This window comes from Melospiza melodia, chromosome 11 (assembly GCF_035770615.1).
Source record: "Melospiza melodia melodia isolate bMelMel2 chromosome 11, bMelMel2.pri, whole genome shotgun sequence".
Classification (NCBI taxonomy): domain Eukaryota; kingdom Metazoa; phylum Chordata; class Aves; order Passeriformes; family Passerellidae; genus Melospiza; species Melospiza melodia.
Window position 1 is genome coordinate 27,691,173 of NC_086204.1, and position 14,159 is coordinate 27,705,331.

The 14,159-nt window shown below is 42.2% G+C and overlaps 1 protein-coding gene across 15 annotated transcripts in view; it reads right to left on the reverse strand.

Annotated features, from left to right (window-relative positions):
* Positions 1 to 14,159, reverse strand: part of DAB1 (DAB adaptor protein 1) — a 417,660-nt gene that overhangs the window by 51,368 nt on the left and 352,133 nt on the right. For all 15 annotated transcript variants that reach the window (XM_063166192.1, XM_063166188.1, XM_063166198.1 and 12 more), the window contains 2 exons: positions 3,880 to 4,019; positions 1,570 to 1,668 (listed from right to left, as the gene is read on the reverse strand). In XM_063166192.1, the coding sequence (XP_063022262.1) occupies positions 1,570 to 1,668; positions 3,880 to 4,019 (239 nt within the window). The remainder of the gene's footprint in view (positions 1 to 1,569; positions 1,669 to 3,879; positions 4,020 to 14,159) is intronic.

Here is a 14,159-nt window from a genome sequence, read left to right on the forward strand (position 1 = left end):
CTATGGAAATTGGAAGATCAGTGTGAGTGAAATATAATTTTTTTCCAGCTCTTTACAGCTTCTTCCCATCCAAAAACCTGGGCTGAGCAACCCCTAGTTTTGCCAGCTTTTGGGATTTTCCAGCAGGAACGGGAACGAGATGACAACTGCAGGCTGGCAAAGCAGAGACAGGCTGGATGAGAGAGACAAAGAATTAATGGGACAAGGGTGTGAAACTGTGGGACAAGGAGAGACCCAAGCTGGGAAAAAAGCCCAAGGGATGGTGGCTGTGAAGACCTGGCAGAGAGGATTTTGTGCACCTCTGCTCCAAACCCTTGGCATGGGAAGCACGACTCTCCTGTTTTGACAACAGCGCGTAAAAACCGCTGTGGAAAGCTCCCCACATGGCTCTGTCACAGCCCTGCTGCAAGAAGGACAACTCAATAGTCCTGCCCATCACTCGGGCAGCTCGGGGGCAGACATCTGCAAGGTGGATTTAAGGGTTTCATTCTAAGCCTCAGTGGGTGAGTGACAGGTTTACTATAAGGATGATGTAGTTATGTCAGATTTAGAGTGTGGGATGTCAGAGCTATGAAGTGAAGGAGACCGTTCCCACGTCCCCAGCTCGCCTTCTGCAGACAGGAGAGTGTGCAGGAGAGGCAGCTGGAATAAAGCACACCTTTGTTCCTAAAACAAGTCCTCTCTTCCCTCTTTATTCTAGGCAAAAAATTCCAGTGTTTGAGAAACATTCAGAGACAAGTGCAAAAGGAACAGACTTTCTCTTTCTTCTTTTTTATTTCCTTCATAAAAAAGCTTTAATCTCAGGAAAACAACTGTGGTTGGGGTGCAATTTGCACTGACAGCCCTAATTCTGACATTTCCCATATTCTGTAACCCCAGCAATGCCCTCTGAAGCACAGCTTTTGCATGGATACTTTACACAACACATCCCAAATGAGCTTTTCATTACTAACTACTCGTATTATGTATCAGTGAGCTCAATGACATTGATTTTCTAATAATATAAATTAACTGGCAAAGATAATTTCATCTATCATCAGTAGGGTTTTATTTCTGGCACAGTGTTAAATAGTTAATCTTCCAAAAGATTAAATCAAGACCTTTTTAAAATTCAAGGCAGAGCTTAAACTGCTGTAAAAATCTTCTTAATTATGATTAAAACAGTTTGTGTGTTGTTGCTTTTTATCCAAGTAGTGTAATGTTTTGCTTAGGTTTCTTCTTTTAGAGCAATTTGAAAAAATCAAACATGGTATTGCTGTGGCAGAAACTGTGTAAGGCATGAAAGTCTCTGCAACTTCCTCCACCAGATGCTACTGGGGAAGTTGCTGCTTCACAGAGACAACCTCAAATTTTCCAGTATCTTTTACCTCTCATTCTATACAAAATGTAATTTTTGTATCACTGACAATACAGAAGGTACACTCTGCAAGTGATGTAAGGGATGATAACCCTTTATCAAATTTCTGAGATGCTTTATGTGTGTTTACACCAGTGAGATTCCACTGCCCAGCAAGGAAATGCTTCTAAAGGAACCAGGGAAAGATTCAGCACACAATCAACTTTACTTACCCCTGTCTTTTCATCAAAGATTTTGATTCCCCCAAAGGAAACTGTTAAGAAGACTTTTTGTTTATGCTCTCCTTTCGATCGAGCCGCAGCAACAATTCCCTGTGCAAACAAAGAGCAGTTTTAGTTGGTTTCCTGACCCTCCCATGTGCCACAGATTTACTTGTGGACAATTCACCCCTTTTCTGGGAAAACTTAAATGTTTTCCAGGAACAGCTTCCCCCTTTCTTCTGGCTTTCTCCTTTTTTTCAAGGTACCACATCTCTTTATGCTACCCAGAGAGCATTTCAAATGTCCTCCCACTCCCAACCTCTGCACTAGCTAATCCTCCATGAAATTTGTTTTCATGGAAGCTGAAGGTCATTTCTAGCACACTTTTCCTAGCTATAAGCTCTTCTATTTATTTATTTTTTAAATAGGAAAAAAAAACCCCAGCAAGCAGCAGAGGACAGAAAATGTCAATGAATTTAGCTTACTTCACACTCATCTAGTACAAGCAAATTGAGGTTTTTCTAGAAGAAACCTATTTTAAAAATCAAACTACACCTGTGCTGTGACAAACTACTATTGAGGGTAATTTTTTTTTTCAGGATCTCAGACCTTTACTTTGTAAGAGAACTTGCTGATACCATCTCATGCATTATTGTCCCACAGCAGAATGGTAACAGTAACTTCTGTTTCCAGAAGCCTGCCCTGACCAGTAATACTGAACTGAGATCAAATATAAACAGTTGTACTCCTAAATGAAATGAAAATATTTAGACTATATCTGGTTCTCTGCAATTCCAGTGTTTCAAGAACAATTAACTTAAGTTTTAAGATGTTCACTGCTGCCATTACAAGGATCTGATGTTGAAAGCCACCCCAAGACTTTATGGGTGGCCTCAAATTCCTGTTAGGGGACACTGGGTTTCCAAAACCCATGAATTAATGCTCTGCCCTCAAAAATTAATTTCTCACACTCCCTTCCTTTAAAGTTTTAGTCATTTCCCAGTACTGTTTAGATTAATCTTGGCACCTGCAAACAGGTATTAGGCACCTGGGAAATGTGGAAATATTAATCCATGGAAGAGAGAGACAAAAAGGTTTGTGCAGCAGAACAGTGACAACTCTCCCCACAGTGCCAGGATGAGAAATGATGAGAAACACCCAGCACACATTTAAATCAGGCAGGAATACTGTGGCTGATGTCACACGCCAACGGAGCAACTTTTGGAGCGGATTAATTTCTGCCTGCCATAAAAGTGATTTGTAAATTATCTCCCAGATCTTGCTTTTAGGTTGTTGAACCACAAGCTGAGTGTCACCCCATGCTGCTTCCCTAATAAGTCACTCATTCCTCCTGGATGGACTGGAACCCTGTGGGCTGGTAGTGCACCAGACACCATTTAGTGATTTCTCCTCCTGAAAAACCAGCAATGGGAAATCCATCAGCTCTCTAGGCTGGGAGAGAAATAAAAGAGAAATAAAAAGGAAAAGGCAGCAGAGGGTTTGCTGCTAGACCTGGTTTGTAACCCTGCAATGCAGAGGGGAGATGGGAAGAGAACAGCCAACAGGGCACTCAGGAAAACACAACCTCTCCTTCCTTCTTTCCTTCCCAGTGACTCAAGCTCTTCCACATGTCCCAGGGTGAGGGACAGAACGACTCCTACAGGAAATCTCATTCTCTGAGAGAGACTGGGCCATAGAGGGATATCTGTCAGCTCCAGAGAGCCCATCCTGGACACCACTGGTACTTCAGACTCTATCTACACTCCAACCCAAATCTGCCTTTGCCATGGCTTCATTTGATCCCCAAAACGCCAGGGACTCCTCTTTACATTCTCATGCCCCATCCTCTCAGTGCACTGCCTGATTTTGCAACACATCAGCCCTTCCATTGCTGGTGCAAGACATTCTCCTCCCAGGAGGACACCAGCTCCCCCCAAATCTGGCTGCCTACACCCATCACTCACAGGAGGTAACAGCCAGAGGCAGTGCTGTAGTTGATTAGAAATGTCATAGAAAATGCTCTGATATCCCATTTTCCTCCACAGTCATTTACTTCCCCTTTTGCATAATAAAATTATTCAATTTGCAGTGTGTTGTTTGTAATTTGTGGACAAATTGCAGTGGTGTCAATCACGGAGTAACTACAGAACTCAGAGATAATGTATTAAAATTAAACCAGGATAAGCAACACCAGGCAGGAGTTCATGCAAAATTGACTGATTTCAATACATAATTAACCAGACTAAGGCTCAGTGTCATGAAAGGAGAACGAGTGCAAGTTCAGGCTAAATTTGACTGCAACATTGAGAAGTTTCACTGCACCTTGAGCTTCATCATGGAGTCCTGGCATAACTTGTCCCCTCGGGCAGCAGAAACCTCATCGATCCCGATCAGCTTGGCCTTGTAGCGGACACCGTCACCCTTGAACCTCTTTATCAAAGTGGCTTCGCTGCGATCCTGACCTGCAAACACAACATGCACGTGAGGATACCCACAGCAGGGCAAGGAGGAACGAGTGAAGGAGCACAGCCAAGTGGCAAATCAGGTCTAACTCCAAACATTTCAGTGGAATTAGAAGGAAATGCTCATTCGATAAAACCTTCTGGCCTCGCTACCGCGAAGGAATTCGCAGTGGAACTGCTGCCATGCAAAATCTCCAGCACACAAATCAGGTTTTTGCAGAAGTAAGAGATAAACCTGAATCACAGCTCGTGGATCTGAAAGGCTCAAGCTGCACCAAGGGAAATGCAGGTTGGATATTAGGAAAAAGTTTTTACAGAAAGAGTGATAAAGTTCTGGAATGGCTGCCCAGGGAGGTGGTGCAGTCCCCATCCCTGGGTGTGTTTAACAAAGCCTGGATGTGGCACTGTGTTCCAGGGTTTAGTTTTGGGGTGTCAGGGCATGGGTTGGACTCGATGATCTTGAAGGTCTCTCTGCAACCTTGTGAATTCTGTAAAAAACTTGTGATCTGTATGAGTAGTTCTAATCCCAATACACAGGAGAATTCTGCATTTTGCAAACAAAACTCTAACAGAAACATGCTACTATTTCCTTACAAAATGACTTACAAAAAGCAATATTTACACTATTAACACTTGGAAGGTGGAAACCCAAATACCAAATTGTATTCTTTGTTTGTAGAATACTGATGCTTTAAAACTCCTGGTTCTACTCTTTTTGCGCATAAACATACACAGAAATAACATAACTGGCAAAAGCTGCTCTCACAGGCTCACCCTAAGAAGCTTTAAAAAAGGCAAAAACTACGTTTCTCAATAAAGATGCTTGGGTTTTAGCTCTCTCTTTTTTCTGCTACTTTACTTTCATTACAGTAGTAGCAGTAGAGTAGTAGTAGTAGTAGTATTTAAACTATTAAATTATTTTTCATTACAGTAGTAGTAGTAGTATTAGTACTAGTACTAGTATTTAAACTATTAAGCTATTTTTATCTCAACCCACAAGTTCTCTCAGTTCTACCCTTCCAATTTTCTTCCCCCCATCTGGAGGGGAGTGAGTGCCTGCATGGTGCTTTGTTGTCAGCTGAGGTTAAACCATGACACCAAGGCACCTAAACTACCTGAACCACATGACCATGACACCACAACAACCCACAAAAAAGACATCTTTGTCAGGAAAACTTTCCCCCCCCTTCCCTGAGTATCTGCAGAACAGTTTTTACTGTGTCTCAGCTGGAAGAAAAATGTTAGTTAGGGAATCAGTCTTCCTAAAATTGATTAAACATATATTTTGCAGCTGCCTGTGGAATTTTTTGCTAGGACCTCAAAAAAACCCAGGAGCGAGCTGTAAATAACTGCAAGCAAACAAACAACAGCCAGAGCACAAAGAAGCAGGCAGAACGGTGAGATATTACACAATTTTCATTTTCTTGGACCCAACAGATTTCTCAAAAGAAACCTTCCCTAAACATGGACAGACATTGCTAAAATTTACACTATTGGCACCTAAGGCTCTGGTCAGATTCTTCCAGCTGATGTAAAAGAATGAACCAGAAATCAGAGTCTGATATAAAGGGGAAACAGGTCAGGAACCAGTCTTAGTCTACACTTGAGAATTCTGGCAAAAACTTTCTCCAGAGCTCATTCCTATTTAAATGCCAGATTAAAGCACTAAAAATATAGTATCATTAATATAATAAATTTTATTAGTACATGAAGATTAATATGATCTGATACTGTACAGCTGTTTACTGATAAGAAATAGTACAGAAGCTTTGGGGAAAAATTCTATTTTGTTTTGCATTTCTATTAAAAGCACCTTCATTAGCAGTCAACACTTCAGCCAACTTTGCTAATTTACACACTTATCAAGTTGATCAACCAGTTAGGTTCTAAACTATGGAATTAAGCCTTTACAATACCATTATGAGCATATATGATCAGCAAAGAGCACTTCCAAATGAAGATATTCATTTGGTTCCCTTCCCCTCAGAGTCAAGCACTGGGAACTAATGATGGATTAAATGCATATTAAGAAAACAGAGCTATTTTAAGCATTTTGAGATCTTCAAGTATGTTTGAGCTCACAAATACTATTTCTTTCAATGAAAAACACCAGCTCAGAGCAATGTTTGAATGCCTCATTTGCAGCTTTTCAAAAATAAGGAGGCTCTGAAGTGCTGCTGTGATAGTTCAGCAGCCACCCAAGTGTTTCCCCTGATTTCTTCTCACCCCTCAAAATAACTGAGCAGGGCTGAAACTTCATGCTCTGACATTATCTTGTATTTAAAGGAAAAAAAAAAAGGCAAATGAGACACAAGTGATGAATCAGAAACTCTCAGCAGTGCTAATATCGTTCCCCAGGGAAACGCCAAGGCAGATGTTGGCACCATCAGCTAGAAGCAATGAAAAACCATTTCCCACTTTCAGCCTCTGGAGCAGGGCAGGAGGGAAAACATCTGGAGACACAACAAAGTACAACAATAACAGTGGACTTTTCCATATGTCTTTTATACTTGCAAAGACATCCTGTTGATTTGCAATAAACACGATCCAATTCCAACAGCTTCCTCAGCCGAAATTTCCAACTTCACGCCTCCGTTAGAGCCAAAGGCAGCTGTGAGCTGACAGCAGGAGCATGTCAAGTGCTCAAGAGTCTTTTCTGGGTCCAAGTCGTGACTGTGACCCTGCATTCATCTGTTATTTTAACATTTATACTCGTTTCAGCCTCTGCTGTGTTTTACTGCATTATTAATCCCTGCCATTAACAGCCCACTCAAACACAACTTACGGCCGTGTCTGCTTCGGCACGAGTCCCATGTCAATTATGACCCAGATTAGGCAGGATGAAGTGCTTTTGGGATAAATGACTGGGAAAAATCATCAGCCTGAAAATGATGTAGATATTTGAAACCACGGTCCTGGAAGCTGCAAATTGCTGGAGACCACAAATTCATCCGTGAAAGCCCAGAGCATATGTCCCGTGCAGAGCACACAGAGTGCACACGCACACTGCCCTATATTGCGGGCCAGCCATCTGTGGGCAAGCCACCACTCCTCAGCACACACCCACATCTCCTCTGGTCTGTATTCACCCACGTTCCCAAATTTTGGTGGTGAAAACTCCATACCTGCCTGGGAAATCACCACGTGATGCTGTCAGTGCAGCTGATTTTACAGCACCCATGAGGTGTGTGAGATTTATTGGGAGGGTGATATTTCATTGGAACCCTGGACACTTTGGAAAGTAGATAGCCCAGACTGTCATAAACACCTCATCATTGAAACAAAAAAGGGTGGGGTTTTTAATGACAGCTCTTGAACGAGGTTCTTTCAGTATTTGAAACTGCATAAATAAGAGCTGCCTGAATTACAAGGCTGTAATTCTTCCCAGGCTTCAGAGGAGGGGGAGTGAGAACATCAAACCACTAAATCAGAGGCTGTGCCCATGCCAGGAGCACACCCAGGGAAGTGAATCTTTCCTTCCATGTAACGAGCAGAGTCAAGCTTTGCTCCTTTGCAGCTTCTGCTTTTATCAGGGGAGCTCTGCCATCAAGCCTGCCTCTCCAGCCATCCCTGCCACCACACTGGATGGGTCCCAGCCTCTGGAAGGAAAATTATTCTGGATACAGGGATGCACTTACTGCCAGAGCTGAGTTTTGTTTCAATACTGTGAAGCCACATCTTGGGGTTAGGTACCATCTCCATGGTTCAAAGAGGGACAGTCATCTGTGAAGGTTTTATGGAACACTGAGGCTTGAGATCAGAAATCATTACTAGGCCATGATCTGCAGCAAAATTAGAAGCCCCTGTTTAATGACAACCACTCCTGTCTCCACAACGCATTTCCTGAAATCTTGCTTTAGCAATTCTTGACTAGAGAGCAGCACCCATGCCAAATCACTCTGGGTAAGCCGCTGATGTCCATTGTAGCTCTTCACCTGCCCCCTGCACAGGGAGGAATCTCCCCAGAGTTCTTCTTCAGAAGAACTTACACCATTATCCTTTACATCATTCTGAAATGATCCTAAATTAAATGTCTGTATCAAAACTATTTGAGACCAATGGGTGCTTTCCAACGGTTTGCCCTAAAATGCTTTCATAGTCTGTTTTTCATAAGCAGAAGAATTTACATAAGAAATAACCTGGGTATTTCTTCCCAACTCAACACAAGCAATTCACAATCCAAAATGGAACAAGATTATCAAAATTAAAATAAATTTCATTCTCATGCCAAAAAATTAGAAAGAAAAAAGCAGAAGCTAAAAACCCACTAAGAAGTCACACAAATTCAGTTTAAAAAAGCGATCACTTTTAATTAGAAAAGGTGCTGATCTCGATCCAGGGAAAGTTTTGTTTGCAGTGTATAGATTTATAATCCTCAGAGGCCCTTAAAATGTAAACGTAAGAGTAATTATTTCATTTTTATCTACTTTTGTGGATGTCACCACACACCCTGGAGCCATACATGTTCCAGCTGGACCCCCTGCATCTTTGTGAGAAGGGAAACATGACCTTTGCTGCAGAGCTGTGACATTGCACTTGGACCTTCACACTCTTTTACGAGAACAATAAATGCCCAGAGCTGGGTGAAGCAATGTGCTCCCAAGCTCCCATATGAAGTGGAGAGAGGCTGAGCAGCATCACCAGCATTAAGGTACTTTATCCATCTCACTAAAGCTACTGTAGAAGTCCATAAACAAGGTTTGGAACGCAATCAATCATTTTTATTCAAGGCACTATACCTTAATTAAACTGGGTTTCCCTCAAGCAAGCTGGAGACAGCCCCAAACCCAAACCCCAAGTGCTCAACCCCTGTGCCTCAAGCCCAGCCAGTCCCAAGGGGTGGCTGGCAGGCAGTCCAAGAGGGAGAGGAGCTACTGTGGAAGATGCAGGATGGAGCAGCCCGAGCTGAATTCCAGGGGCGCTCCCTGTACCCAGCAGCAGGCACTGGGGCTCCCTGCGAAGCTGCACTTTTACCACCAAGAGGGACAGATGTGTTTGTGTCAGTTCTGTGACTCTGACGCTGCTCTGAAGCCTGCAGCTCACCCCAGGTTTGCTTCCCAGGCACTGTGTGAGTATTTTTGTGAGTGCTCCCTCATTTCTCCTCACTCGTGGTACAAGCCAAGGATTACACCTGATTTCAGCTCTCAGCCCCACACAACACCAAGCTAACACTGTATTAATATGCTAAAGTTTAGAGCAAACGTTGTTCATCCTCCCAGGGGATCTGTAAGTGAGTGCATTTCACAAATAGAAAAATAAAACAAAGCAAAGCCCCTCTTCAGTGAGAGCACTGTTGCTCTTTCTGTCCTGCCACAACACACTCAGCATTCCTCGCAGCACCCGCTAATCTAAACCAATAACCCTGGAAATGGCTATATCCTTTATTTAAATGTGTGAAGCCCTCAGGGCATCATCTGAATTTCTTGATTTTACGACTGTAAAATATATAATGATATTATCACCAAAGTCAATAACATGCTCCTGGCAATCAATTCGCTGAAGAACGACACAGCGCTGTCTTTTCTTTCCTACTTCTTTTCTAACTAATAAACTGTCAAACTTGTAGCCATTCAAATTATGCACACATTCAAATGATAAACCTGAAATAACACCTCCTCCTGTATCACAAGGCTGAAGAACAATCCCATACACACTTATAAACAGCTTACATCTTCCTGGGGCAATTAGCATTTTTATGGGTTTTTATGGCATCAACTCAGCGGAAAATACAAAACACTGTGGTGCAGAATGACCTCTAAGATGCCACACAGACTGAAGAATCCTAAATTAATTGCTAAGTGAAAGGTATTTCCCATTAGCTGTGCATATATATACACATATATATACATGCATAATCTTATCTATTTGCACATATACACACACATGATGCACAGGTTCATTCAGTGTCAATTATCCCAAGAAAACTCACAGCAATTTTAATCAACTACAGATTTCACTAGAAAAAAGCCCCTAAGCACATAAGCAGGTGTAAAAGAGAAAATACTCACATGCAATTAAATGTGCCCTTCAGTACAGCAGGAACTAAAAGGAATCATGAAGGTAACTCTGATTACTCTCCTTGACAGCACATTTTCCTCAGTGCCTTCACAGAACTTCAGGACCAACACAGAGGGCTCAAAATGATCCATCACACAAAGGGATGGATCATGATATCACAAACCCAGCAATCCTTTCTTCATAACCATAACAAAGTTCAGTGCAGAATGCTGATTTGGGGTTATAAAGCTGAGAACCCCCAACAAGTTCTCAGATTCTCCTGGCATCTGCTAATCTAATTCTTGCAGTTTTCTCCTAGAACTGGGAAACTTAGCATTGCTGGGTCATTCCTCACTGTCTTTAGGAGCACGACTGCCCAACCCTCTTGTGGGCATCCACAGATCTGCCACAGAAAAATAAAATCCTTTTTCTCTTTGAACATAACATTTTAGAAAAGAAACTACACTGCACCTAGCAGTCTGTGTGCTCAAAATTTAACCTTCTCATGTCAGCACTAGCATTCTCTTCCTCTACCAACATTTCTCAAAAGAGCTTCTTGCAATTAGCCATTTTAAACTCTTTTTTTTTTTTTTTCTTTAAAAAGGACAGATACTTGAGAGTTTAATTTCAAGATCAATACTTCATCTCAAGTGACCAGAGCACAGTCCCAGCATGATTTGCTCATGACATCAAGCACTGCTGTCTTAATTTAAATTAAGACATACTTTGGATTTCACACTTTATCTCAGTGATTAAGGCTAATCCCTAGCAGCTGAAAAAACTTAGTGATGGAGTGAAATACAACCTGTTTATGGGGACACCACCCAAAAAAGCATGTTAAATTTTTGTGAGGAATAAGCACTTCTTTCTATGTAAGTGGCTGTACAAAAGCTCGGTCACAGTATATGAGCACAACCTGAGTGCAAACTTCTCCTTTCATCAATTGATAGGAAATCTCCTAAAAAAGTCTGCAAGGTGTTGTTCTGGGGTGCTTTTAATGCCCTGTTTTGACAGCAACACAATTTGTCCTGAACAAAAAGATTGAGCATACTTCTACAGAAAATGATAAACCACGTAAAGAGGGGACAGAGAAACCACTCCGAAGGCTCAATGAACTTCTATTATGGTTTAATTTAAAAAAAATTACCTCCAATTTTAAGCACAGATAAAGGCTCTCCAGGAAAACTCAATCATCATTCAGGCTATCATCTCAGCAGTGGTCCCCAATCGTTCAGAGCTGCCGTTCACAAAACCTCAGACTGAGAGATTTTATGGCTTCTGTCATTATTAGCCTGAGAATTACTGTACTTGAAGGCACCTACACAGCCCCACTCCTAGAAACAAGTCTCCTCTGCAAGGAAATAAGATGTTCCCATATTATTTGCTGTCCTTGATCAGCTTTATAAGCAGATGTTGTTCATCAGGTGACAGCGACTGCACTTGTCAAGTTTTTATTGTAACACTTAATCCAAGATGAACATGATGCACATTCTGCCATCTCCAAAGCAAAATGGTTCCATGGACTGGACTAAATTATCTATTTACACTACAATGAAGTCCATGTGAGTATGTCAAGGGAAGGGTTCTGCTATTTGCAGAGGAGGCCGCAGTATAAACTAATGTTTCATTAAAACTTGGGACAGACCTCAGTGATGGAGAGTCTGGGCCAAGCACCCGGGAGAAGGCAGTGATTGAGCACCCAGCTCCACGGGCAGATGACAAAGCACTCATTTTCCTTTTAGCCAGAAGGCTCACTGATCAATTTTATTTTCTTAGATGGTTTTTGAGATGACAGAATATGGGCACATCTTCAGACACAGAAATGACCAAAAGCTGAATGTAATTAAACTTCCTTTCAGCCTCTGTACCATGCAAGTCTTCATAAATCTTTGAAAGTCATTTTGTAAAGGAGCCTTTTGCAGACTGTGTGTAGAAGCAGCTGAAATTCCAAATTCTACATTGATTTAAAGTGAAATGAGACCCTGCAATAAAACTTCATTTTAGGATACTAACCTTGTTCAGCAAGCCCCAGGGAATGACCAAAAGTGAAACCAGGGAAACTTGGCAGTCCATTTTCTGCTGTTAGAGAATTAAAATTATGTTTTCTGGACAACCAGAGGGGAAGGGCAAAGACAGGTATTTGTGGACTCTCCTCTTAGGAGACAGAAGATAGTTTAGCAATCTTTGCTCACCCAATGTTTTAAAGCTTGGGTAAATGTTTAAATCAAACAGACATCAAAATGTCAGGTACATAAAGCCCTTGGGAAAACAGGGTCATCAGGTGTTTATCCACTTGCCTGGGAGTCAGTAGTTGTTTCTGAGCTAAAACCAGCTAAGAAAAGGTAACTGATGCTACAGAGATCCTTAATTTGCATTAATATGTGCACTGCACTTGGAAGGGGCATTGTAAAAGCCCAAGCACTCTGTAAGCCAAAGGACCTGTTACAGCTGTGCTCACATGAACGAGCAAAACAGTCCCAACGGGGCACTCAGCTGATACCATCTGCTGCCAAAATCTCTGTACACAACTTCCAAAGCAGCAAGGAGAGCCCAGTCCACAGGGGCTGCTAGATAACCCAGAATGTGTCATTTCCCAACCTAATCTGAACTTGTTGGGGCAGAGCAAAGTCAGGTGGAATTGCTTTTCCTTCCAAGCTCCACCACAGCACTGAGAAGCACCTTAAAGCAGATGAAAAATCAGCCAACATAAGGAATACTGATCATTTACAGATAAGCATCTAATTAATTATTTTGGAATGTGAACTTGCAACAAGATCCGCAGAGTTGCTGGATCTCCCTGACTCCTCTTTAATCCTGCAAGAACTGTAAGAGCTCAGAACTCACGAAAAAAAATAATCAAGCTGTTTTTATGTGTCTCCTTATATCTGGGTTTAACTATACAGTTTTCAAGAACAATTTTAAAGAGACTTTTACTAATCCAGGACACAGACATGCACATGCTTACATGTGGCGCCCCAAAGTCCTGTGAGACACACAAATTCACAATTTACACTTCAAAGCCTATAAAATATATTCTGTTGATGAGCCTACTAAAAAGTTTAGGTTTTTTAACGTATAAAGAAAGAGAAAGAATGGAGAATCAGTTCACTTCATACAAATAGCAGTTTCCTGTGCTGCCCTATGATAAATGTTAATTCCCCAGGACTATAAAAAGAGCAAGTTAAGAAAAGGTTATGCTCTGCTGATTAACATTCCCAAATTTCTCACACGTTCAATAAGAGAAAAAAATCTTTCCATTCAAGATAACTAATTACAGCCACTAGAGTCCCCAAAGACAAGAGCAATAGCCTGTAACAGCTAAAGCAGGAGGACAAAGCCATTCATTGATTCACACTTCAGCCTCTCCTGTCACAGCACTGTGGTCCCCCCGCACCAGGGCTGAGTGCAGGCACAGAAATGGGGATTTGCACCACACTGGGAGGTGCCAGGGCCCCCTCTGCCCTCCCAGCCATCCCCTGTGTCGATGCAGAACTTCATCCAGCTGTCAGCACTCTGCAGAACGTGCATCACACCAGGCTGGGAACATCTGCAAAATGCACGGTCTGGGGGCTGGGCTTGTGCTCCTCCACTGATTGCCTTTGATGCCTCAATTTTTGGCTTTTATATTTTTCAGATTATGCGCTGCTTCAGTGTGTAGTTCTGAGGTTCACATTAGGGGATGGTGAGATCTGTGCAGAGAGTAGGGAGACAGAACATTTCCTTCTCCAGCTGGGGACCAAATGATCCAAATCTCAAGCCCAAGAGCACAAACAACGTGGGCTGCAGAGAGAAAAACAAGGATGGGACTTCGTAGGCTAAAGCCGGAATTGGACAATGAACTCCAATATGCAAACAGACCAAAATTTACAAAAGTGAGAGATCTCATGATTAGTTGTGCATTTTGTGACCATTTTGGTTCATCTTGGGTGCAGCCCTGGCTGGGCTCTTTTGCTGCCCAAGGTGGATCCATTGAGGCCTCCTAAGAAATCCCAACTTTATTCTTTAACTCCGTCCAGCCTCTGTTCTAGGGCAGCCTTCACAAAGCATCACCTTCCCAGCAAAAATAAAGTCTCACCCAAATCACAGAACTTGTTCTTCAGGAAGAGAAGGAGGTGAAGGTCACTCTTGAAGCATTAAAGCTCC